The 24,325-nt window shown below is 47.6% G+C and overlaps 1 protein-coding gene across 1 annotated transcript; it reads left to right on the top strand.

The window, feature by feature from the left end:
* Nucleotides 1-854: 854 nt before the first annotated feature.
* LOC107393043 (PH domain leucine-rich repeat-containing protein phosphatase 1) lies at nt 855-23,118 on the top strand. The gene is made up of 17 exons (XM_015971185.3): nt 855-2,763; nt 8,760-8,956; nt 12,152-12,277; nt 13,084-13,232; nt 14,280-14,426; nt 15,576-15,803; nt 18,216-18,418; nt 18,504-18,564; nt 18,650-18,745; nt 18,856-19,011; nt 19,085-19,285; nt 19,430-19,592; nt 19,741-19,871; nt 19,940-20,056; nt 20,225-20,419; nt 21,143-21,380; nt 21,461-23,118. The coding sequence occupies exons 1-17, from the start codon at nt 1,215-1,217 to the stop codon at nt 22,580-22,582; spliced, it is 5,079 nt and encodes a 1,692-aa protein (XP_015826671.3). The 5' UTR covers nt 855-1,214; the 3' UTR covers nt 22,583-23,118.
* The last annotated feature ends 1,207 nt before the right edge of the window (nt 23,119-24,325 follow it).

Genomic DNA, 24,325 nt, shown 5'->3' with positions numbered 1-24,325 from the left:
TCCAATTTATTTTGTTTTGAGGCGCTAAAAAAAACCAAAATACTGCTTTTAAATTATGACTCTTTGACTTTATGGCACCCCATAGATTTCCCTGTATCATACAAAGTCTTGTGTCTCTCTCACTTTGGTCTTCCAGCTGGGTGAATGAAAGTGCTTAATAAATAAAACTGAATTGAATAATTAAAAATATGTTTAGTAGAAATTTAAATGTCATGAAGTTTTTAAAACATCAAAATTGCATTTGGAAAATTAACAAACAAAAAAATTGTTTTGGGACGGCACCCTTTACCCCATCAGATGGCGCCAGAACATCAACCACGTGTCTTCAGTTTAGTGTCTCCAGCTTAAATGGTGATTATAAATTGTTCTGACTAGTTTTATGTTTTTGAAACGTGTCTGTATACCAAAAGACAATTACGCGAGAAAAATCAAGTTTAGAGTTAAAGATTAAACTTGAATGTACCCAAATACTGTAACTGCTTATAACGGTGCGTTCAGTTGAGCTCGTAGAATCTACATGCGTGACTGTTAGAATTACTGTAATCGAACCCGTTTATAGATCTACTTAAAAATTGCGTATTATATGATATTACTACTGTCGTACATCTAACTTTCTTATTAAAAGAGAATGAAAATATATTTCTTCAATTATTTGATTTGTGTAATTTCCCAGTCGTCAACATAGCGTGTCACGTGTCAATTTCATTCAAATGTTTTTTTCAATATGTTAATGTATGTTGTATTTGTTTGTGTTTATTTTATACATTGTGAATTAAATAAAATATTTAAAAAAGCGTCAAATGCTAAATTTCCGAGGTTTTGGTGTAACTGAACGTATCATAATTCATATCCAATGAGACCCCGCCCTGTCCACAGTGTACTGCTGACCATCAGGCTCGCCGGGCTGGACTGTATTCGTCGCGCGCGCCTGGTTGTCATTTAGCTTGTATGGCGACCAGCTAGGAGACCGTTTTCTCTCCTCCATCAGACCGATAGCTCCCGTTAGAGAGCTAACAGACTTCAGATGAAATGGGATGATGTAGCGGGATAACTCAATGGGAGAACTACGCAGTACGCTAGTAGAACTAGCGTGCTAAGCTAACGAGGAGCCATACTCGTTCGGACGAAGCTAACGCTGGAAGCTAACCCAAACGAGTGTTCACCTGCGGACTGGTGCTGTTGTCCGACTGACGGTGCCGTTGTTAGCTAACAAGATGGAAAGTGTGAAGGAAAACGAGTCCGGAGTGACTTCATCAACGCTACAGGGGACACCGGACTCTGGCAACTTTAACTCCGCCAAGCCGAGTGGATTAACGCCGCTGCCCCCTGGAAAGAGACCCTCCATCGGGGAGGATGAGGGTGGGGGCGCAGAGGCGAAACTCTTCGGGAAGGGTCTTGCGGCCACCTCCCTTCTCCAGATTGCAATAAGGAACGGAATCTACCAAAACCAAGTTGCCAACGCTACCGGCGGCACGGGAAAGATGAGCAACATGCCCGCGGTAAAAACGGCCAACATCTACAGTTTGACGTCGGTGAGCAGCACCACTTCGGTAAACTCTTTGCTGAACAGGAGGCGGCACAGACACAAGAGGAACCTGTCTCTGGGGGCTCCACCGACCGCTAGCTCGCTCGGGGCGTCTCCGTCCGAGGCGGCTAGTCCCGCGCCCTCCGCCTCACCGCTCAGCACTCTCAGCCTGGACAGAAAGACCTTCCTCCGGCAGAAACAGTCAAAGCAGCTTCATGCCTCTGACAAGTCATGGGTGAGATCGGACCCCCAGCGGGGATGCATCCACGTTCACGACTGGCTCACGCCCTCCTACCCGCGCCCTGTGCTCTGCACCGTGGACACCACTGCTAAGGAGGTGGCCTCCAAGCTGGAGGGCAGCAAAGCTGGGGCTGTGCTGAGAATTAACTGCAAACCTAATGACTTAAATGATCTCTGTAAAGATGTTAATGAGCATGTTGATAACGTGGATTTGAAAAATCCCAAATCAGAGGAGAACGAAAGCACCAAGTGTTACTCTGATGCTAAATTACCTTCTAATTTTTTTCTGGATGATAAAGGTGGTAGTAACTCTTCCTCTGAGGTCTGTCTCAATGACATTGGAGTTGATTTAAGCCAGAGTGGCACAGACTGCTTCGGCCCATACTCTGGTTCTGATATAGAGAGCAGCACATGTGAGGACTTCAGCCCAGGTGGACCCAGAAGTACGGAGCACCGAGACTCGCTCAGTGACGGGCTGGGTTTGGGGACCGACTCTTCAGCGCTGAGTCCAAATTGTGACAGTGCCACAGAGGAACCTGACCCATTTGAAAGCTCCTCAGATGAGCTGGAGCTCACATCTTCCCCAACGCACTCAGCGTCAGACCTGCCCCCCTCAGACACCCACAGTGCTTCTAACCAAGCCACCAGACAAGAGGATGATGGTGAAGCTGATGCTGGTGATGCCCCCAAATTAATCACAGAGCCAGCTAAATGCTCCAACAGCTCTTTGACTCGACCCCTAACCAGCCAAGCATCTGTCCAGCCAGACCAGGAGATCCCCGAGGCCAGCAGAGGGTGGCCCGAGCCCATCAATCCCAGTCCGACCCCGGCCCTGTTCATCCAGCTGCACGGCGGAGTTGTAAGGCGACTGGGAGATGATGAACGACCACTTCAGATTTTAAACAAGTACCTCGCTAATCTGGGGTTTGAAGATGCATGGAGGATGCAAGAGGAAGGCATGAATCCAGAAATCGGCTGCTTGATACGCTTCTACTTTGGTGAGTATTTAGTCAGAGGCTCAGAGGGAGTTCAGCTCAAATCTAGGCGCATTATGATCAGGCGGTCAGATTTGATTTAGGTATTTTGCTTTCGAGGACTGCAGGCTGTTGCAGGCCACTTCACTTGGAGTGTCCTGTCTATGCTGGTCCATGCTCACCAGCATGAGTGCTGTTATTGTGTTTGGTCACTCGGCTTGTGAATATTCACTTGTCCTGCCTGCACAATACTCAGTTTTGGACCTGTAAAGCGGCCAGTAAGATGTCACGTCAGAAGGTAACAGCAGCACCACACACACACACACACACACACACACACACACCTCAATCCTGCATGTTCATCCCCCAGCTGCTGCTTAAACTGGTGTTGTTGTTGATAACAAACCTGTTTTGGTGACAAGTAGGGTAAAGAGGATAAAACCCCCGATCTCTTCTGGGATTAGCACGACTGAATATTGTTTTTGACCTTATTTTTTTACACTCTCAACAAAGACGGCGGGGAAACAGGATTGCGAGGTGATAAACTGTGTTTTACGTAAACTAAAGCAGATTTGTTAATCTGCTGTTGAGGTCTTTTGAACTTTTTTTTTTTAGGAAATGCATCGATTTTGTTTGTAAGGGCTGATGCTGATTTCCAAATCGTGTACAGTCAGAAGCTGATAATAACTTACTTCTGATTTAGTCAAAAATGTGACTGGAAGTAAAAACTCCCACAAGGAAAAGCAGTTACTGCTGTAGGGAGCCTAAGTCACTTCCGCATCACGGGAAGAACGAAAAAATTAATGCAAGTCAACGGGGCTAAAAACGCTATTACCAATAAATCCTTCCCTGTTACAACTTCTTGTTGGAAAATATTCATGTCCGTCTAAAAGGGTCGGACGCAGCAGAAATCCGTTCAGAGTCGTGCATGCTGCCACGTGCACAGCCTTCTCCGCCATGTCGACTCGCAGTATGCTGACATTAAGGGAAAAATGACCTGAGTGGAACTCAGATTTCACTTCCTCAGTGATTTGGACCTCTGAGACGGTTGCAGCTGCAGACTTCCCCCAGAGGTCACGACCTCACCCCACAAGGTTGAACATCCTTCAGAATACTCGCCTGATATTTGAGTTGTCCTGATACTCATGGTTGGGTAACTCAAACTCCCTGCTGGGTCTGAGCCGTCTCCATCAGCATCAAGATGCTCTGGCTGTGGAACTGGTGCTGAGGAGGAGATCCATGAAGAAAGTTTTCTAGTGATGCACCGATATGAAAATTTTGGGCCGATATCCGATATTAAGATCTAGGGTTGTCACGGTAACCGGTATAGCGGTAAACCTCGGTAAAAAAGTTGACAATAAAAATAACCGTCCAGTTTTTAAAAAACTATATTATCTCGGTGGGTTTACCGTGGCCGCGGTTTCAGCGCGGTGACCCTTACCAGCCACCGTCGCTTCAGCTGAAGTTCCCGCGGCGCGCACACGCACTTTTTAGTTTGCAACGGCACCAAAACTTTGAAGCTGAAATAATGGCCGAAGGAGGAGACGGCAGCGCCCAGGACATCCATCAGCCCTCAAAGAAGACTAAATCGGAAGTATGGGCATATTTGGGATTTCTGAAAAATGCTGAAGGACAGTTAATAGAAGACTGCTATCCCGTTTGCAGAACGTGCAGGAAACAAGTGTCTGCAGAAGGCAGCAACACTTCGAATCTAAAGGCACATCTGCGTGACCATCACCCACGTCTCCACAGCCAGTGCAAGGTAAGTTAACATTAGCATTTTAGCTGAAATGCATGACGCGAGGACTTTTGGCTGAGGGAGAATGCAACGAGTCACTATATACTGCAGCCGCAGCGCCCTCTGCCAGCATTTAAACCGTGTCACGGACACCCTGTTGCTGGATGAAGCATCTTATTTGTTGATGATGAAGAGAAATATACAATTAGTTCCTTGTCATTGGTTTGTTTACTTATTCAATGCCATTTATACTTGAACATTTGGATTTGATTACATAGTGTAGTAGTTATTTTAGTAATTTGTTTAAAGTGGCTATTTATTTTAAATACATTTTTTTTAAGGTTGACTTGTACAGTGCTCAAGTCAAGTGTGGACTGGAGTTTTAGATTTTCATTTTGATAATGAAGAAAACAAGTATATGAGAAAACAAGTGGTGTTTCTTTGATTTGTTTACATATTGTTTATGTTTCGAATGTTTGGATTTGTATAATTTAAACCTGCACTGACTACTGTAACATGTTCCAGAAAAAGAAGATATTTGTTCCTTTACTTGTGAAAAGTTGCACTTTTGCTAAGGCTTTGTGTTATTTTAGGTTTAATAAACACTGTTAAACCTTTTCAAAACTATTTCAGTTTGTGTAGAACAGGACTATCAATGCTTTCTGAACATATGCAACACCGTTTAAAAAATACCGCGATAATACCGAAAACCGTGATAATTTTGGTCACAATAACCGTGAGGTTAAATTTTCATACCGTGACAACCCTATTAAGATCACTGTTATGGCCAATAACCGATATTCTCACATTAATGCTTCTAAAATCAGCAGTTTTGTATAAAATAAAAAATTTTAAAGCCAAATTTACATTATTGTGCACTAGAAGTGCTGAAAAAAATGGATTCAAGTCTGAATCGGGATTCTTATTTTTAAAGATTCAGAATCGATTCCAAGAACTCAAATGTTTGGCACGTTACAGGTTTGAGATGCACTTTTTTGGTCTTTGTTAGGAGAGTCAGTACTCCGTTTACTTTTGTGGTCCCATAAATTGAGATGATTTATGTTTGAATCTGCTGATAAGAGGACACTTGAATGTCATTTTTTCCATACTCAGAAATTTGAGATATTCTCATATTTATTTTCTAAGTTAATAAATGAGTACTCAGGATTACTCATGTAACTTGTTTCTACACATGCTTGAAAAGTATTTGACCGTATTACTTTCAAAGCTACTGTTAGGTAACTACAGATTTGTTATATTTTACAAGGTAAGAAAAATAAATGTTGCCTTTTGGTCAAAAGATTGTTTCTGTTTACAGTTTTAGAATCACTTTAGTTTACCTTGTAAATCTGCATTTTTGGAGCATGACCAGTTTAAAGTCAAATAACAATGTCCCATAGCTTTAACTAACTTGTACAACAACGTAGTTCATCCTGGAGCTGACACTCTTTGTTAATACTGATTGTGAATCGAATTAAATTGAGAATCGAGAATCGATTCTGAATCGGAATCGAATCAAATCAAATCGTGAGTTGCTCTAAGATTCACATCCCTAGTATTACCAGTATATAGAGTCAAGTTTCTACTAAATCGGTCGGGGTTATTAACGTTGTATCACTCACCGATTGAACCATATTTAATTTATTGTTTAGAAATTTGGGGAGCCACATGCGACACTTTTACTCAAGCTACTGTTGGGTAACTACAGATTTGTTATATTTTACAAGGTAAGCAAAAATAAATGTTGCCTTTTGGTCAAAAGATTGTTTCTGTTTACAGTTTTAGAATCACTTTAGTTTACCTTGTAAATCTGCATTTTTGGAGCATGACCAGTTTAAAGTCAAATAACAATGTCCCATAGTTCATCCTGGAGCTGACACTCTTTGTTAATACTGATTGTGAATCGATTTCAATTGAGAATCGATTCTGAATCGAATCGGCACCCCGAGAATCGAATCAAATCAAATCGTGAGTTGCTCTAAGATTCACATCCCTATTGTGTACACACTAGACACACATTTACTCTTCTGAGATGATTACATTCACTGTTCACATGACTAAACAGAAACACATCATCACCCGCCTCACCCTCTGAAACAGGCCAACAAGATGGAAAAAACCGATACGGTGTGTTAAAAACGACTAACATCGGCCGATACCAACATTGATGCCGATATGTTGTCCATCCCTAGAGTTTTCTCACAGATGAACTGGAATGTTTATCATCAGCCTGATGGGAGGCAGGATATCCCAGATTCAGAGAAACAGAAGGAAGGAAAGGGCTTCTTACCATTCAGAGAAACAGAAGGAAGGAAAGGGCTTCTTACCACACCACATCACGTCTGCCCCACCCAGGGAAGGGTGGAGGTGCCGTTCACATTATTGTTCATTTGGAAAACAGGATGGAATAAACCCTAATTCTGCTGTCAGTCATTTGTCACAGTCATCATCTAATCAGACATCAACTTTAGCACGAGTTCTAGTTTATTCATCGTGGAAATGATCCAAAACAGGCCGACCGTCATCACATCCAGAATGTTTCCGCTCATACTCCCGAGTTACATCTGGTTAAAGGAAACAAATGGTTCGGTTTAACAATCAGACCTTAAAGGGACATTATGGAAGTTTGACAGCCAAAACATGTATAGAAATAATAAATGTCTTCTTCATACATTCTCCTGCAATGCCCTGGTCCTGTAGAATGAGCCCTGGCATTTTTACTGTGATTGCCTGTTTTTCTGTAAAATCACAGAAAAAGAGAGATGCTCGGGTCGAGCAGGCTGCTTCATGCGCGTTCACGCTCAGGCATCGCCCGTAGCATTTGCTATCCGTAGCTTTAGCAGCAGAGAGAGAGGCAGTGCCACTTTGTCGCTGTTCCTAACGCCGAGTGACAAAGCTAGCTACATTTCTGAGGACCCTTAGCTACTTTCTGTAGAACTTTCTTCTAGATATTTCCTGCAAATTAGCAACAAAATAGCCATTTTCACTCCGAACCGTTCTTTGGTTTGACGTTGTTTCAGCTGTCATCAAGGATATAAAAGTTACAGATACTGTGAATGTTACTAGAGTGTAGCTCACCTTGTAAGACGTCTGACTCTCATGCAGAAGACCTGGGTTTGATTCTGGATGTGAACATAGTTCATTTAGAGTTTCTTTTTTACATTAATGGTATATTTTTTTACAGTAAGATGCCCAAATTTTTATTTGAGACTCGCCGAACGGCATTGAATTCACAGATAAAAAAGATGTGGGTTCAACTTTCATTTTGGAACAATTTTTCAAGCAAGGGAAGGGAATGATCTGAGCATGCAGGAGGACTGACCCATCATAAACCTTTGTCGCTGTGCTGAAGAGAAAGGTACAGAACCAAATTACTTAATTAATTAGCTGCGCGTTCTCCTGTCCTCTGTCCTCCGGGCCACACACACACACGGGACTGTCTCAGCTGTTATTTTTGTTAAGGAGTGCATGTACTATTGAAGCTGTCGTTACGCTTTTGGCCTGAGGGGGCAATCGCGAGCATAAAAATTCAAAAGTCCGTAAAGTCCCTTTAAACTGTTGCTTTGCTGCATCGTCTGTGTTTCCACAGACGGGAACAAGGCTGCTCTCCAACACCGAGGGCTTGGGTGTATTTATAGTTAGATGGTTCTGTAGTGATTCTAGGAGAACGTAGAAGTTTAAACACATTCCTGAGACGGGGCTAGTTAAAGGTTCTTCCTTTCACCAGTCTGGGTGCTGCTATTGGGTTTGAGTGGTTGTTGGTGTGTTTCAGTAGTGATAAGACTCGGGTCAGAGCCGCTCAGACAAAGGCAGGAACAAACAAACTAAATGTGTTTCAGTCACTGAAGCATCAGGCTGGAGGATGGAGGCTCTGGTGTTGTAAGACGTTAAATAACAAGCTAATCTGATTTCAGGCCGCTGTGGTTCTGACTCTTCATATGTCTCATTTTCTCCCGTCCCCTGGGGGTGTTCTGATGGTTTTAACAGAGAAGCTGTGAGCATCCATCCATCAGCAGGAATGTTGTGTGATCTCGTTTCTGTTCCAGCAAAGGGTTAAAAATCTCACTGCTCACGCCTGAATGACTGCTCTCAGTGGCAGCCCACAAGCTTTTCAGCTTACATAACCACACAGCGCTCCCTTTCTGAAAGAGATCCCCGTAGAAACGGAGTTGATTCATAAAATCCCAGCGAGCTAAAAATAAAGCCGTTCAAACGCTCCACGAACAGTCGCTGACCATCCTGTTTGGTGTCATGTGACACGTTTGTCTGTTTCCTGCTGCAGGTAAGCCTCGCTGCGTGGGGGGGTCGGAGCGCGTGCAGCTCTCCGGGGTGTTCAACGTGCGGAAAGGCAAGCTGGCGCTGCCGGTGAACCGCTGGTCGAGGCGTCAGGTCACACTGAGCGGAACCTGCCTCATCGTGTCGTCTGTGAAACACGCTCACACCGGAAAGATGCACATCCTCCCGCTCATCGGAGGAAAGGTGTGTTCACGACTTCAGCAGCACACACACACACACACACACACACACACACCTGGAGCTTAGAAAACACACACACACACACACACACCTGGAGCTTAGAAAACACACACACACACACACACATGGAGCTTAGAAAACACACACACACCTGAAGCCTAGAAAACACACACACACACCTGGAACTCTGAACACACACACACACACACACACACACACACACCTGGAGCCTAGAAAACACACACACACCTGGAACTCTGAACACACACACACCTGGAGCCTAGAAAAGATACACACACACTCACACACACACCTGGAACTCTGAACACACACACACACACACCTGGAGCCTAGAAAACACACACACACACACACCTGGAACTCTGAACACACACACACACCTGGAGCCTAGAAAACACACACACACACCTGGAACTCTGAACACACACACACACACCTGGAGCCTAGAAAACACACACACACACACACCTGGAACTCTGAACACACACACACACACCTGGAGCCTAGAAAACACACACACACACACACACACACACACACCTGGAGCCTAGAAAACACACACACACCTGGAACTCTGAACACACACACACACCTGGAGCCTAGAAAACACACATACGCACACACACACCTGGAACTTTGAAAACACACACACACACACACACACACACACTTGGAGCCTAGAAAACACACACACCTGGAGCTTAGAAAACACACACACACACCTGGAACTCTGAACACACACACACCTGGAGCCTAGAAAAGATACACACACACACACACCTGGAACTCTGAACACACACACACACACCTGGAGCCTAGAAAACACACACACACACACACACACACACACACACACCTGGAGCCTAGAAAACACACACACACCTGGAACTCTGAACACACACACACACCTGGAGCCTAGAAAACACACATACGCACACACACACACCTGGAACTTTGAAAACACACACACACACACACACACACACACTTGGAGCCTAGAAAACACACACACCTGGAGCTTAGAAAACACACACACACACCTGGAACTCTGAACACACACACACCTGGAGCCTAGAAAAGATACACACACACACACACCTGGAACTCTGAACAAACACACACACCTGGAGCCTAGAAAAGATACACACACACACACACCTGGAACTCTGAACACACACACACACACCTGGAGCCTAGAAAACACACACACACACACACACACACACACACTTGGAGCCTAGAAAACACACACACCTGGAGCTTAGAAAACACACACACACACCTGGAACTCTGAACACACACACACCTGGAGCCTAGAAAAGATACACACACACACACACCTGGAACTCTGAACACACACACACACACCTGGAGCCTAGAAAACACACACACACACCTGGAACTCTGAACACACACACACACACACCTGGAGCCTAGAAAACACACACACACACACACCTGGAACTCTGAACACACACACACACACACACCTGGAGCCTAGAAAACACACACACACACACACACACACACCTGGAGCCTAGAAAACACACACACACCTGGAACTCTGAACACACACACACACCTGGAGCCTAGAAAACACACATACGCACACACACACCTGGAACTTTGAAAACACACACACACACACACACACTTGGAGCCTAGAAAACACACACACCTGGAGCTTAGAAAACACACACACCTGGAGCTTAGAAAACACACACCTGGAGCTTAGAAAACACACACACACACCTGCAACTCTGAACACACACACACCTGGAGCCTAGAAAAGATACACACACACACACACCTGGAACTCTGAACACACACACACACACACCTGGTGCCTAGAAAACACACACACACACACACACACCTGGAACTCTGAACACACACACACACCTGGAGCCCAGAAAACACACACACACACACCTGGAACTCTGAACACACACACACACACACCTGGAGCCTAGAAAACACACACACACACACACACCTGGAACTCTGAACACACACACACACACCTGGAGCCTAGAAAACACACACACACACACCTGGAGCCTAGAAAACACACACACACACACACACACCTGGAGCCTAGAAAACACACACACACACACACACCTGGAACTCTGAACACACACACACACCTGGAGCCTAGAAAACACACACACACACACCTGGAACTTTGAAAACACACACACACACACACACACACTTGGAGCCTAGAAAACACACACACCTGGAGCTTAGAAAACACACACACACACCTGCAACTCTGAACACACACACACCTGGAGCCTAGAAAAGATACACACACACACACACCTGGAACTCTGAACACACACACACACACCTGGAGCCTAGAAAACACACACACACACACACACACCTGGAACTCTGAACACACACACACACCTGGAGCCCAGAAAACACACACACACACACCTGGAACTCTGAACACACACACACACACACCTGGAGCCTAGAAAACACACACACACACACACACCTGGAACTCTGAACACACACACACACCTGGAGCCTAGAAAACACACACACACACACCTGGAACTCTGAACACACACACACACACACACACACCTGGAGCCTAGAAAACACACACACACACACACACACCTGGAACTCTGAACACACACACACACCTGGAGCCTAGAAAACACACACACACACACCTGGAACTCTGAACACACACACACACCTGGAGCCTAGAAAACACACACACACACACACCTGGAACTCTGAACACACACACACACCTGGAGCCTAGAAAACACACACACACACACCTGGAACTCTGAACACACACACACACACACACACCTGGAGCCTAGAAAACACACACACACACACACACCTGGAACTCTGAACACACACACACACCTGGAGCCTAGAAAACACACACACACACACCTGGAACTCTGAACACACACACACACCTGGAGCCTAGAAAACACACACACACACACACCTGGAACTCTGAACACACACACACACCTGGAGCCTAGAAAACACACACATGTATGGGGAGAATCAGGGTGGTTTATCGTTGTCATCGTGTTGTTTTAGGATCTCTGAGACGTAACGAGCTGTGAACACCTGCGTCTGCTCAGCAGAACCAAAGATTCTGTGTAACAGAACTCGTCCGTGTTTCAGGTGGAGGAGGTGAAGAGGCACAGCCACTGCCTGGCCTTCAGCTCCGCGGGTCCTCAGAGTCAGACCTACTACGTCAGCTACGAGTCCTACGCCGAGCACCTGCGCTGGCACAGGATGGCCTCGAAGGTACGGACCGTCTCCGTCTTAGGCGCTTCCTGTCAAGTACACCTGTGTACTTTTATTACTTTAAAGTGTTAAACGATCACAGAAGTTATTCTTAATTAGAGTCCTTCTGTTAAAGGAGTCGGTGAAACATATTTATTTTTATTCTCAGAAATAAGAAACTCTAAAAGCTGAAGCAGCATTTGTTTCATTCCTAAACTCCCGGCTACGGGCCAGAGCTCTATGAGGGGGGGCAGGTCACCCCCTACCAGAGTCTTACTCCACTCCCACTTCCTGTTTGAAAAATGCAACAAATGCTGTTGCCTAGCAGACCGAGAGGGCGGAGCCGCTAACAAATACACACACACAGGCTCACAAAGACATTGTGACATCATATGGTACCAGCTAACGTTCTAGGGTACCTCTTAGCCAATAGCGATGGCAGATTTAAATTCAAATGCAGTGCAGAGTTTTTACCTGACAACGGCACAACACTGACAAGTTTTAGGCAGAAAATGAACATTTTAACTAAAATGCACTAAAGTGAAAAACTGTTGACTACACGTGTCTGCAGCACCATTAGACACGCATTTATATAGTTTATCAGAAAAAAGTTGATTTGGGGGTGACTTGCTCTTTAACAATCAGGCTCCAAAAAGCCAGAAATAAAATCAAATCTATTCTAGTTTAATGTTTGAAGGTGAAATTTGATAGAAAATCCTGTTTTGTTGTTGTTTTTTAAACTGGCACCTGGTGTTTGTTGACGTTTGAACGTGTTTAAGACTCGAGGAGCGAAGCAGCTCATTATGTCCTCCGTCCTCCTGAGTCAGATTGCCTCCCAGAGGGTGAACTCTGTCGACCTGTCGTGCTGCAGCCTGGAGGAGCTTCCTGCTCAGCTGTTCTACAGCCAGGATCTCACACACCTCAGCCTCAAGAACAACTTCATGTCTCCACTCAAAGGTGTTCCAGCGCTCACCAGGTGAGTCTCTGCTCCAGCTGTCCTCACCCTTCAGAAGGACTCATCCTCTCCTTTGAATGGGCCTTTCCATGAGGTCTCCCAGAAACATCCATTTGAGCTGCATAAGGGTTCCAGACGTCCACATCTGTGGTGTAGATGTGCTTCTAGGAATGCGACGATACCGATACTGGTATCGGTATTGGGACCGATACCAGTATCGGTATCGGTGCATCCCTGTGTGCTTCCTCGGGCACGCTTTAGGTCTCGTCTTACAGTTTGTTTCATCAGCTGTGGAGCAGAGGAAATAATTGTTTTCTACTATGTGATTGGTGCTGAAAAGAGCTGGAGGCGGTCCTAGACCCGACCTCTGGATGAAGGCTGGTGGCTGAGACGAGCAGCGTCTGACCTGGCCCTGATTCTCCTGTAGGTCGACGTTAACGTTGCTCCTTTACGTCAGAGGAGGGCGATGTCAGGGTCAGACATGCTGCTGCTGCTGTTCAAGCTTCCCTCCCACTTTTCCTTTGGATTTCCTTTAACATTCCTTCAGATCCGCGTGGGTCCGACTCGGTGTTTCCCTCAGTTTTACGCCACTTCAGTCCTGAATCATAAAGAATAACGAGGAGAGCATCAAAAATGTACAAATCTAGGAAAAATGCAAATCTTTACATCAAATTGTTTCAAGTAAAGCAGCAGAGAGGAGAGAGGGTTGCACCGAGCGAGAGACTTCCACAGGAGGAGGAGGAGGAACGCTTTTTGACACGACACCGGTCTGACTCCGTGGTCTCTGTTGTGTTTAAAACGTCGACTGAATGGTCATTACTTCACCATGATTGTAACGCAGGTAGGACTTCCTGTTTTGTGCTCCTCGTGAACGGTCCGGCTGCTGCACCTCCTCACCTTTTGCATTCGTCTGTGTTGTCATTAATTACCATTAATAATCGATTAATAGTTCATGTGAGCAACACAGTGCATCTATAAATAGATTACACCCCCACCCTCCAGAGATGTGCGTGCCGTTTCTCCTCCCGTCTCCTTTCTCTCTCTCTGACCGTCTCTTTCTCTCTTCAGGTTTTGTAAACTGAGAAGCCTCAGCCTGTCCAATAACGCTCTGTCTGAGTTTCCTCCGGCACTGTGTGACATCACCTCGCTCACAGAGCTCAACCTGTCTGGAAACCGTCTCTCCTGTCTGCCGGCAGAAATGGCAGCAATGATGGAGTAAGTGGCCTGAAAGAGAAGCGGCGCCTTGGGGGGCTCTGGCTGATGGTGGTGATTATTCTGGGAACGACTGGTCTGCTGAACGCTTCCTCTGACCCGTTTGCTGCTGACAAACGTTTCTGCCGAAGCATCCTTTGGATGAATCCCTCTTTAATGTGCTGAGTCATGCTGCCTCTGAGCAGGACTTTAACCCACAGATGGTCTTCTCAGGTTCACTAAACCTTCTCTAAGCTTCAGAACCCCAGATATGAACGGCTGAAGAATCCTCCTTTAGCAGCTGCAGCTCAGTGAGATTTATGTTTATGTTTATTTATTTATCAGACGCTTTTATCCAAAGCGACTTACAATTAATAACCTAAAGGGCATGTTGTGATCTGTGGGGGAAACCGGAGTACCCGGAGGAAACCCACGCATGCATGGGGAGAACACGCAACTCCACGCAGAAAGGCTGCAGCCGAGTTTCGAACCTGCGACCTTCGCACAGCGAGGCAGCAGTGCTAGCCACTGCGCCACGGTGCACATTCAGAAACTCACAACTGATTCCTGATCCGGGTGAAAACGAGAATCTGGTGCTAAAGTCCGCTTATGTCAGTAATCTAGCTCAGACTGAGAGACCATCTAAAGGCTCTGGAACCCTCTGCAGGCATTCTGGATTCATCAGCTGTAAGCCACGATCGTCACAATTATAACCGATAACAGCTGGAACATCTGGATTGGCCTGTCTCGTGGTTTCACCTTTTAGGTCGGATTACTGACTTGGAGGAACTTTTGCTCCTGATTCTCATTTTTCCAGCTCCTGCTGTAGCGAATGATGTCATTTATATACCAGAATAAGTTCTGTTGGGAAAACTCGATGCAAAGCAGGAATACGTCGGGTAGCATGAACGCTAACGTTAGCATAGCTTTACCGAAGCATCAGACACGTACGCATTAATGACTCCACCCACCGGGCGGGTGGGCTGGAGCTGGTTGGTTTGGCCTTCTCAGCGTGACCGATGATGTCATCGATGAGTCATCCACTAGTACTTGTGTGTTTGTAGTTTTTCTCTTATTATGTGTTTATCAAAGTTTTGAGTGGTAGGGAGCCAGGAGAGTTTCTGCGCACACACCCGTTCTCATGAAGGTCCTCTCTCGCCTCGTTCTACCCAGCCTGCAGACTCTCCTTCTGGATGGAAACGTCCTCAGCTCTCTGCCTGCAGAGCTGCGCTCTCTGGAGGGCTTGTCCTACCTCGGGTTATCCTTCAACTGTTTTAGCAGCGTCCCCCCCGTCCTGGAGAAGCTCAGAGGGATGGAAAAGCTCTGTCTGGCAGGAAATCAGCTCTCTGTCCTGGATATGATCGGTCTGCAGTGGCTGCCTGCTCGCTACGTAGACCTCAGGTAAGAACATCGCTGCTTTCCGAGGTGCTGCAGAGACAACCTGCTTTATGTTTCCGCATCACTCAGAAGATCTGAGGAGGTCTGCTGTGAAAACTCAACAAGTAGCCAGATCAGTGGTGCTTTTGAGGTCGTGTGAGTTTAGAGGAGAAGAAATCAGGTTAAACGTAGCAGCTGCCTCAGAAACATGCAGATAGTTTCTGTTTAGAAATGCCTCATAACAAACTTTTCTCAATAACCACATTTAAACTAATTACCGTATTTTCCGGACTATAAGTTGCACTTTTTTCATAGTCTGGCTGGTCCTGCGACTTCTATACCAAGTTATGTAAACCGCCCTGCTGCGGGCCAGCTCCCGTCCAGGTTTCAGCTCCTCCTCTGCCCCGCTGGGAGGGTTTGAAACTCCGCCGTCATCTGCTGGAGACCGTGGCACGCTGCTGTGCCCTGATTGTTTATTCTGTTATTGTTACCGGTACTTGTCTTGCAATGTGAAACACTTGGTCTCAGATTTTGTGAGAAAAATAATAAAATTCCCCCCGAAATGAGACTTATAGTCCAGTGCGACTTATGTTCTTTCCGGAACTGCGCTGCTCTGGGTGGCTGCATGTTGGAGTAGCTCTGTTGACTACTATGTAAGTTTTGCCCTTTCTTGGGCATTTTTTCTTCTAGTTTCTCAAGAAAAACTGTATTTTTTGGACATTTTACTTTTCTGCTTCTGGTGCTGTGAAGCTTGGAGGATTTTTACTGCTTGTTTTTTAGCTTTTTTCACTTTTTGAGCATTTGTTATGATGCGTAACCATGGCAACAAGCTGGTTTACAATCGGGAGCAGCTGATTAACATTGGAAAGGCTGAAATAATACCTCAACTGAAGCCACAAATCTCAAATGAGCTAAAACGCAAGAAGCGTGGGTGCAGAGCGGGAGCAAAACAGAGACAGAGAAAGAGGAAATTCAAACCATCTCTTCCATCGATCATAACGGGCAATGTGAGATCACTGGCCAACAAGATGGAGGAACTCCAGGCCCTTTCAAGGACTCAGCCAGAGTTTCGGCAGTTTCAGAACCGCTGGAGGAGATCATGCAAAGAAGGATTCTCCAGAGAATCAAGAAAATGATGGACAACCCTGAGCATTCTCTTCACAAGACTGTCCGACAACGGAAGAGTGTCTTCAGTCAGAGGCTTCTTCAGTTTGGCTGCAACACTGACCGCTACTGGAGATCCTTCCTGCCAACAGCCATTGTAATATACAACAACTCTTTGATGACTCTATTATTATTATTATTCTGAGCTACTACAGCAATCAGTTTCCCTCTGGGATTAATAAAGTCTTTTTGAATTACATTGAATTGAACTGAATATGTTTTTTTCTCCTTCATTATACATTCTATGGCTGGTGTGACTTATACTTCGGAAAATACGGTAGCTTTTACTGGAGTTTTAGTGCGACCATGACACGGACCAGGTTGTAAAATGATGAAATGATGTTCTTTAGGCTAACCGGGTTCCCACGAGGGCTTAAGTTAGCAGGAACGTTTAGCTGGTTAACAGCTAACCTGAAACTCAAACGTTTAATTTTAGTTTTAGTTTTAAATCGTTATCGGCGCTCACAACCAGGACCTGTTATTCATAAATCTGTATTTAGATTTAGTTAGTTTACCGTTTAATTATAGATTCACTAGGATAAATACAAGTTTATACAAGTTTATCTCTCACCAACTAGAATATTTACTAAGAAATCACAATGTAACCATAGCAGCACTAGTGCGTGCGTGCGTGCGTGTGTGTGCGCGCGCGCGCGTGTGTGTGTGTGTGTGCTCTGCTCCATCCCCAGTGAATCGTGGAGGATGGCTGCTTATACTGAGCCAGGATCCTCTGGAGATTTCTTCCTGTTAAAAGGGAGTTTTCCTCTCCACTGTCGCTGCATGCTTGCTTAGTATGAGGATTGCTGTAAAGACTCTGACACTAGTCAGTGACTCGATGCGACCTGCTGGGTTCCTTATATAGGAAACTTGTTACTGATTGGCTTAATGAACTGACCTGTACTGGAATGTTTATTACGTGAAGGTCCTTGAGATGATGCTTGTCGTGATTTGGCGATTTATAAATAAACTTGAGTTGAACTTAGAGTTTTAGCTGCATTTGCTGTTGGTAACACATAAATAATTCAGCTTGTTGTTAGAAAATCGTGCTAAAAAGATCCGAACTGATTTTGGCTTTAGAAGTGTGTCTGTGGTAACCCTGACCCCGTGTTCCACTTGCACTGCAAGACCATAAGTGACCCATGAGTCCGAGTCTGGAAAGGTTTGGGTTTAGAAAATGTAAACGTGTAGAAATTCTCATTTTACGGATTTTTATTGGTCCTCTAACAAGCGGGCTGAAAAACAGGATTTCTGACTTCTGTCTGTGTTGTTCAGGCTGAACCGGCTCCACAAGGTGATGGTGGCAGAACCAGAACAGCTGGTCCACGTTGTCCAGCTGGACCTGAGGGACACCGGCCTGCAGGAGCTGGACGTCCGCTGTCTGGGTAAACTGGAGCAGCTGCGCTGTGACAGAAACTCGCTCTCCCTCCTCAGAGTCAGCGGCCACGCCCTCAAGAGTCTGCACGCCGCGCACAACGGTACAAACGCTGACGTGTTGCAGCCATCTTTAGCTGAGGAGTCCCGACGCGTCACCGTCTACACCTGCTGTGTTTGTGTTTGTAGAGCTGAAGCAGCTGGAGGTGCAGCCGGTCCCAGAGAATCTGACGGTTCTGGATCTGTCCCGGTACAAAAACTCTCAACTTTCCACTTTCCGTTTACAGCGCCGAGGCTCGTTGTTGCTCACAGCTGACTCTGCTGTTCTCTTAAAGGAACAAGCTTGGACACGTCCCGGACTGGTTGGGCGAGAGCAGCAGACTGGAGGTGCTGGACATCAACCATAACCGTGTCACGGAGCTTCCTGTCTGGTGAGTGGGGAGCTGCTCTCTGTTCCGTCCAGGTGCATCGTGGCTGACTGAACCTCAGCGAGGAGCCGAGCTCACCGATCAACAGACTGAGCGGGCTGTTTGTGTTACAGGCTGCTGTCCGGCGGGAGCCTGAGGAAGCTGCTGGCAGGCTGGAACGACGTGAGTCGGCTGACGGAGAGGCTGGAGAGCTCTCAGCTGGAAGTCCTGGACCTGCAGCACAACCACCTGACTGAGCTCCCACACAACCTGTTCATCAAAGCTCAGAGGTGCATTCCGTTCTCCTCTTGCTCTTCGTTCCTCCTTACTGTGAGAGACTAAGTCTGCTGGTTTTCCTCCTAGCTTACGTTACCTAAACGTGTCTGCCAATAAGCTGGAGGACCTCCCTGCAGCCAGCCTGTCAGAGGATGCCTTCAGCAGCCTGGAGGAGCTGTACGTGACCAACAACAGCCTGTCAGACAAGGTTGTTCCTCTGCTGACGGGACACAGCCGTCTCAGGGTGCTCCACCTTGCCTACAACCAGCTGCAGACGTTCACTGCCAGGTACAGGACTCGGCACTACGGCAGGAGCTGCAAAGTTCTGTTTAGAACCGACAAATACTTAACAAGATCTGCAGAGTTCAGCCATAAGCGTGAGTCGATCAGGTCAGAGGAACTGAGTCTGGGTTTTTGTTCGTTCGCCTGCAGTAAACTGGCCCGCCTGGAGCAGCTGGAGGAGCTGGACCTGAGTGGAAACAGGCTGAGAGCCGTACCCACCACCATCCTCAGCTGCCAGCGGCTGCACACGCTGTCCGCCCACTCCAACTGCATCAGCACCTTCCCTGAAGTCCTGCAGCTGCCAGAGATCAAGGTTCAGCAATTAAATGCAAACAGCCGTCTAGGGTGGTGCAGGGACCCTGAGGGATGCCATAACCGCATTAAAATATCCTGTGTGGTCAAACATTAGAGGGGGTGCTGTTAGTCCCAGGGGTTCTCAGCTCTCTGCTCTTCCTCACCAGTGTGTGGATTTGAGCTGCAACGAGCTGAGCGAGGTGACCCTACCAGAGACGCTTCCTCCGAAGCTTCAGGAGCTCGACCTGACTGGAAATCCTCGACTCGGCCTGGATCACAAGAGCCTGGAGCTCCTCAAGTACGAGCGACTCATCAGCAGAAACGTACCACCTCACGGCCGTCTGACTCTCGTTCTCCTCTCCGCAGCAATATCCGCTGTTTCCGGGTGGATCCGTCTCCGTCGGCTCCCTGTGCCAGCGACAGCCACGGCGTTCCCGCATTCTGGAGTCACGGCTTCACGGAAGCTTCTGGAGTCAAAAACAAGTCAGTCTTTCCCTGATTGGCTCGTCTCCGCGAAAACTCTGAAGTGGCTGATTTGTTTTGTTTCCTGAGATTTTTGGTTGGTGCTGATGTATGAAGTTGTGGCTTTCCTTGTTAGTTGGGTGTTGATCGTTTGTCTCTGAGACGGCGCTGACTCTGCGTTGTTGCCAGGCTGTGCGTGGCGGCTCTGGCCCAGGACAGCTTCTGTGGGACTCGTGAAGCTCTCTACGGCGTGTTTGACGGCGACAGGAACGTCGAGGTGCCTTACCTGCTGCAGTGCACCATGGGAGATGTGCTCGCAGAGGAACTCCACAGAGGCCCAAAGCAGGAAGACTACATGACCAGCACATTCCTCACCATGCAAAGGTAAACGCCCACGTTGGCGCGCTCCCCGACTTAAGCCTGATTCATGCTTCTCCGTCTGCGTCAGCGCGGAAACACGCAGCGTCCTCGCGAGCCTGCCAGAGAGCCCCGCAAGGACGGACGGAGTCGAGCTCTCTTTTCTAAACATCCGTCAGTCGAGACGGACAACGCAAGCTTGTGATTGGTCAGGGCGCCGCTGTCGTCTACACCACCGCCATTGCGCCCTCAAAAAAATAAAGAGAGCCGAGGATAACTAGCGGCAGACACGGAGAAGCTTGAAGAATACCTCGCAAAAAAAACCTAAAAACATGAACGTTTAATTCCCCCGTGACTGGAGGAGTGAAAAGATGCAGCAAGCGTTTTATTTGTGGACGAAAACGACAGGAAACGTGGGTTTAGAGGTGGCGAGCGCATGAAGAGGTGGAGGAGGATGAGAGACAAATCTGTCCGTGTTAAAAAGTCTCTTATATACAAAAAACACAATATAAACACACCATCTTGCACCGATACATGACAGGATACCACAGAACAGCGCTACGCCCTCTGCTGTCCTGGTGGGGAATTGCTTGGCTACACTCTCCAGGAGACGAAGAAGTATGAGAACAAAACGCTTCCATCAACCCGTGCGTGTCTGTCCCTTGCGGAGCTGACGGAGAAGCATGAATCAGGCTTTAGAGGGAAAAGGACATCAGCTGATCCCTGCTGGTTCCTGTTTTTGTCCTGAAGGAAACTGGGCACGGCGGGCCAGAAGATGGGTGGATCGGCTGCTTTATGCCACATCAGGCACGCCCCGGTGGCGCCCGGAGAGCACGGAGGCTGCTTCACGCTGACGGCAGCCAACGTGGGGCGCTGCCGGGCCGTGTTGTGCCGCGGGGGGAATGCTGTGCTGCTGTCCGACGTTCACACCGTTAGGGTGGAGTCGGAATACCAGAGAGTCCGACAGCATAACGCCATCATCACCGAGGTAACCACAAACGGTGTTTGTTTAAACTCTAACCACAGAAGAAGTGGTCCAAACAGATCGCTGCTCTCTCTCCTCTGCAGGATAATAAAGTGAGCGGCGTGACGGATTCCACCAGAATGATGGGCTACTCCTTCCTCTGTCCCTCTGTGACGCCCCGCCCTCACGTCGCCACGGTGGCGCTCAACCCACAAGACGAGTTCTTCCTCCTGGGCAGCCGGGGGTTGTGGGATTTGATGTCTCCCAGCGAGGCGATCGAGGCGGTCCGGAATGTTCCAGACGCGCTCGCCGCTGCTAAGAAGCTGGTGACGCTGGCTCAGAGCTACGGCTGCTCCGACAGCCTGAGCGCCGTCGTGGTGCGGCTCAGCATCACCGAAGACTGCTGCTGTTTCTGTGAGCCACCGCCCAGCCCCGGCCCGGGCCAGCCCACCTCCCATCCGTACTCGTCCAGCAGCGACGGCGGGATTCCTCTGCCGCCCGCCTCCTCTGGAACCGTGAGCGAGCTGAGCAGCGAGTTCAGCATGTCTGAGATGAGCAGTGAAGTGGGATCCACGGCGTCCTCAGAAGAGCCGCCGCCTCAGACCGAACCTCCCTCCCACCCGAACGCCCAGGGTCGGGCTGGAGCACGGAGAGCCGCCTGTGCAGGAGGGAGCTTCCAGAGGCAGTTCTCCGGAGCACTGTCCGACAACGGGCTGGACAGCGAGGACGAGGAGCCCATCGCTGGCGTTTTCTCCAACGGCAGCCGGGTGGAGGTGGAGGCCGACGTCCACTGTCTGCTCCGTCATGACTGCGCCCACACTCACGCCGCTAGCGCAAGCAAACCTCCTCCAGTCACATCTGCAAACGAGCTCCTCCCCCCGTCTTTCACATCCTTGTCTCCCTCCCCCGTCCCTCCCCCCTCCCCCTGCCTGAGCGGGGAGGTGCGGTCCGGAACTCTGGGCCGGAGGGCTCGAGCCAACGGTTCTGTGGCCTGCCAGGGCCGGAACCAGGATCTGATCGAGGAGGCTGCAGACGCGCCCGTCAAGAAGCAGGGGGGCTACTTCAACGCTCCGGCCCAGCCAGACCCGGAGGATCAGCTGATCATCCCTCCGGAGCTGGAAGAGGAGGTCCGTCAGATCATCCAGCAGCAGGAACAGATGCAGACACACAACCAGCAAACGCACGCCTACCAGAGACCGGCCGACTACTTCGTCACGCCTCTCTAATCTAACCTCCGCCTCCATCATCGTCGTCATCAGCATCTTCATCCCGAGCTACTGTCAGGGCGGGGGTCGTCTCTAAACACAACTTCAAACGAGAAGCTTTTCGTTTATTCTTTATTCTCATCTCACCTCAAAGCTCGATGCAATTTCTGTAACTGATGAAATGCTGACCTGCAGATTTTCCACCGTCTGAAAAAGCACTTTGTGTTCGAGTTTCTGAAACGGTACGTTTACATTCACACCACTTTGTTTTTGTTTGCTGTTGACGTCGCTGCTGAGAGCCTTAAAGTTGTTGGAGTTAGTGACTGTTTAACCAACTCTTAGGAGTTTATTCCTTTAAAGTGAGCTAGTCACTGAGGCTACTAATATTCTCTGAGAGAAAAGATTATTCCTGAAGGCGGGTGTTCTCCGGCTGTGGCGGGCTGCGGTGGTGGGAGCTCCTCACAGCTCCGGGATCCTCCTCAGAACCGCGCTAGACTTCGCCAGAAGAGCACAACAGATACTTTTGCTAAATAATAAAGTTTTCAGATAAACTCAAACTGTTCGCTTTGGTTTCTTGAGGAAAGTTTTGTCAAAAACGTGTTTAAGCTTTGATGAAATTGCAAGTTTTCTCACAGGATTCTTATTCAAGCACTAAAAAACTGAAATCTGACCTAAAACCGGTTTGAGCTGGAAGAGACTGATACAAAAACATGTTTTCTCTGCAGTGAAACAATCCCCACTCTGAAAATGCACGAGTGGCGTCTGAGTTTGGGATTTCTTTTGTTTCTAATCCGGTTTTGACTGAACTCTTACATCACGGCTGTCCCACTTTATGTGTGCTCCTTTGTGTGACGGCACTGATGTCAGGACTGGCAGGAAGGAGGAGACCGGCGGGGACAGCTCGGTCCTGCGAGAAGGGTATCGCTGCAGACCCGGAGACCGCAGATTCAGGCTTGTACTGTTTTGAGACGGCTGTTTGCTTGCCTTCCAACCAAGAACTGTTAAAACAGTAGAAGCTTGAATCTGCAGCAGGCGTGAATCTGCAGTGTCCAAGTCTGCAGCCTTGAATCTGCAGTTGCAGTTACACGTTTGTCCTTTAGAGAGCGCTGTCTCAAAAAAAAGTACAAGCCTGAATCTGCGGGTCTGCAGAGACCCTTTGCAGGTGACGTCACGCCACTCATGTGACCACCGCCTTCGCCATGATGGACGGCAAAAAGACCGCTTAAACTCCAGTGAAGCTAGTCAAAACAAGCCAGTTTGTAGCCTTTTACGGCTTTTATTTAGTTGATTTGACAGTAAAATGGTTTTAGCTTGCTGCGTGGTCGGCTGCACTAACAGACAAGGACGTAAACTCAACTCGTTTTTCTTTTTAATAACTGATGGAGGCCGAGGACGGAGATGAACTGCAGCGATCAATCAATCAAGCGGACTAGCAGCCTTCAGATTTGCAGCGAACATTCTTTTTTACCGGGTAAGATTAACGTTCATTTATTTGACGGGGAAGACAGGGACAGGGATAAATGTGATGGGTTTATACTAGTTATTGATCCTGATGGACGGGTATTTCACCACGGAGGCTGCGCGCCGTCCACTGTAGTGTAAAGCAAGACAATTAACAATATTAAAGCTCCGATGTATGATTACGTGTGTTAAAATGACGTTATTTTTTTATATGAGCGTCGCCGTTCAGAGATCTTCTCATTCCGGTGTGAGAGCAGCAGCTGAACCCGGTAACACCACCAGCAACAGAAGCTGGTAGGGATC

Source organism: Nothobranchius furzeri, chromosome 8 (assembly GCF_043380555.1).
Source record: "Nothobranchius furzeri strain GRZ-AD chromosome 8, NfurGRZ-RIMD1, whole genome shotgun sequence".
NCBI classification, from domain to species: Eukaryota; Metazoa; Chordata; class Actinopteri; order Cyprinodontiformes; family Nothobranchiidae; genus Nothobranchius; species Nothobranchius furzeri.
The sequence above is the reverse complement of the archived record's forward strand: the minus strand, read 5'-3'. Positions and strand labels throughout refer to the sequence as shown.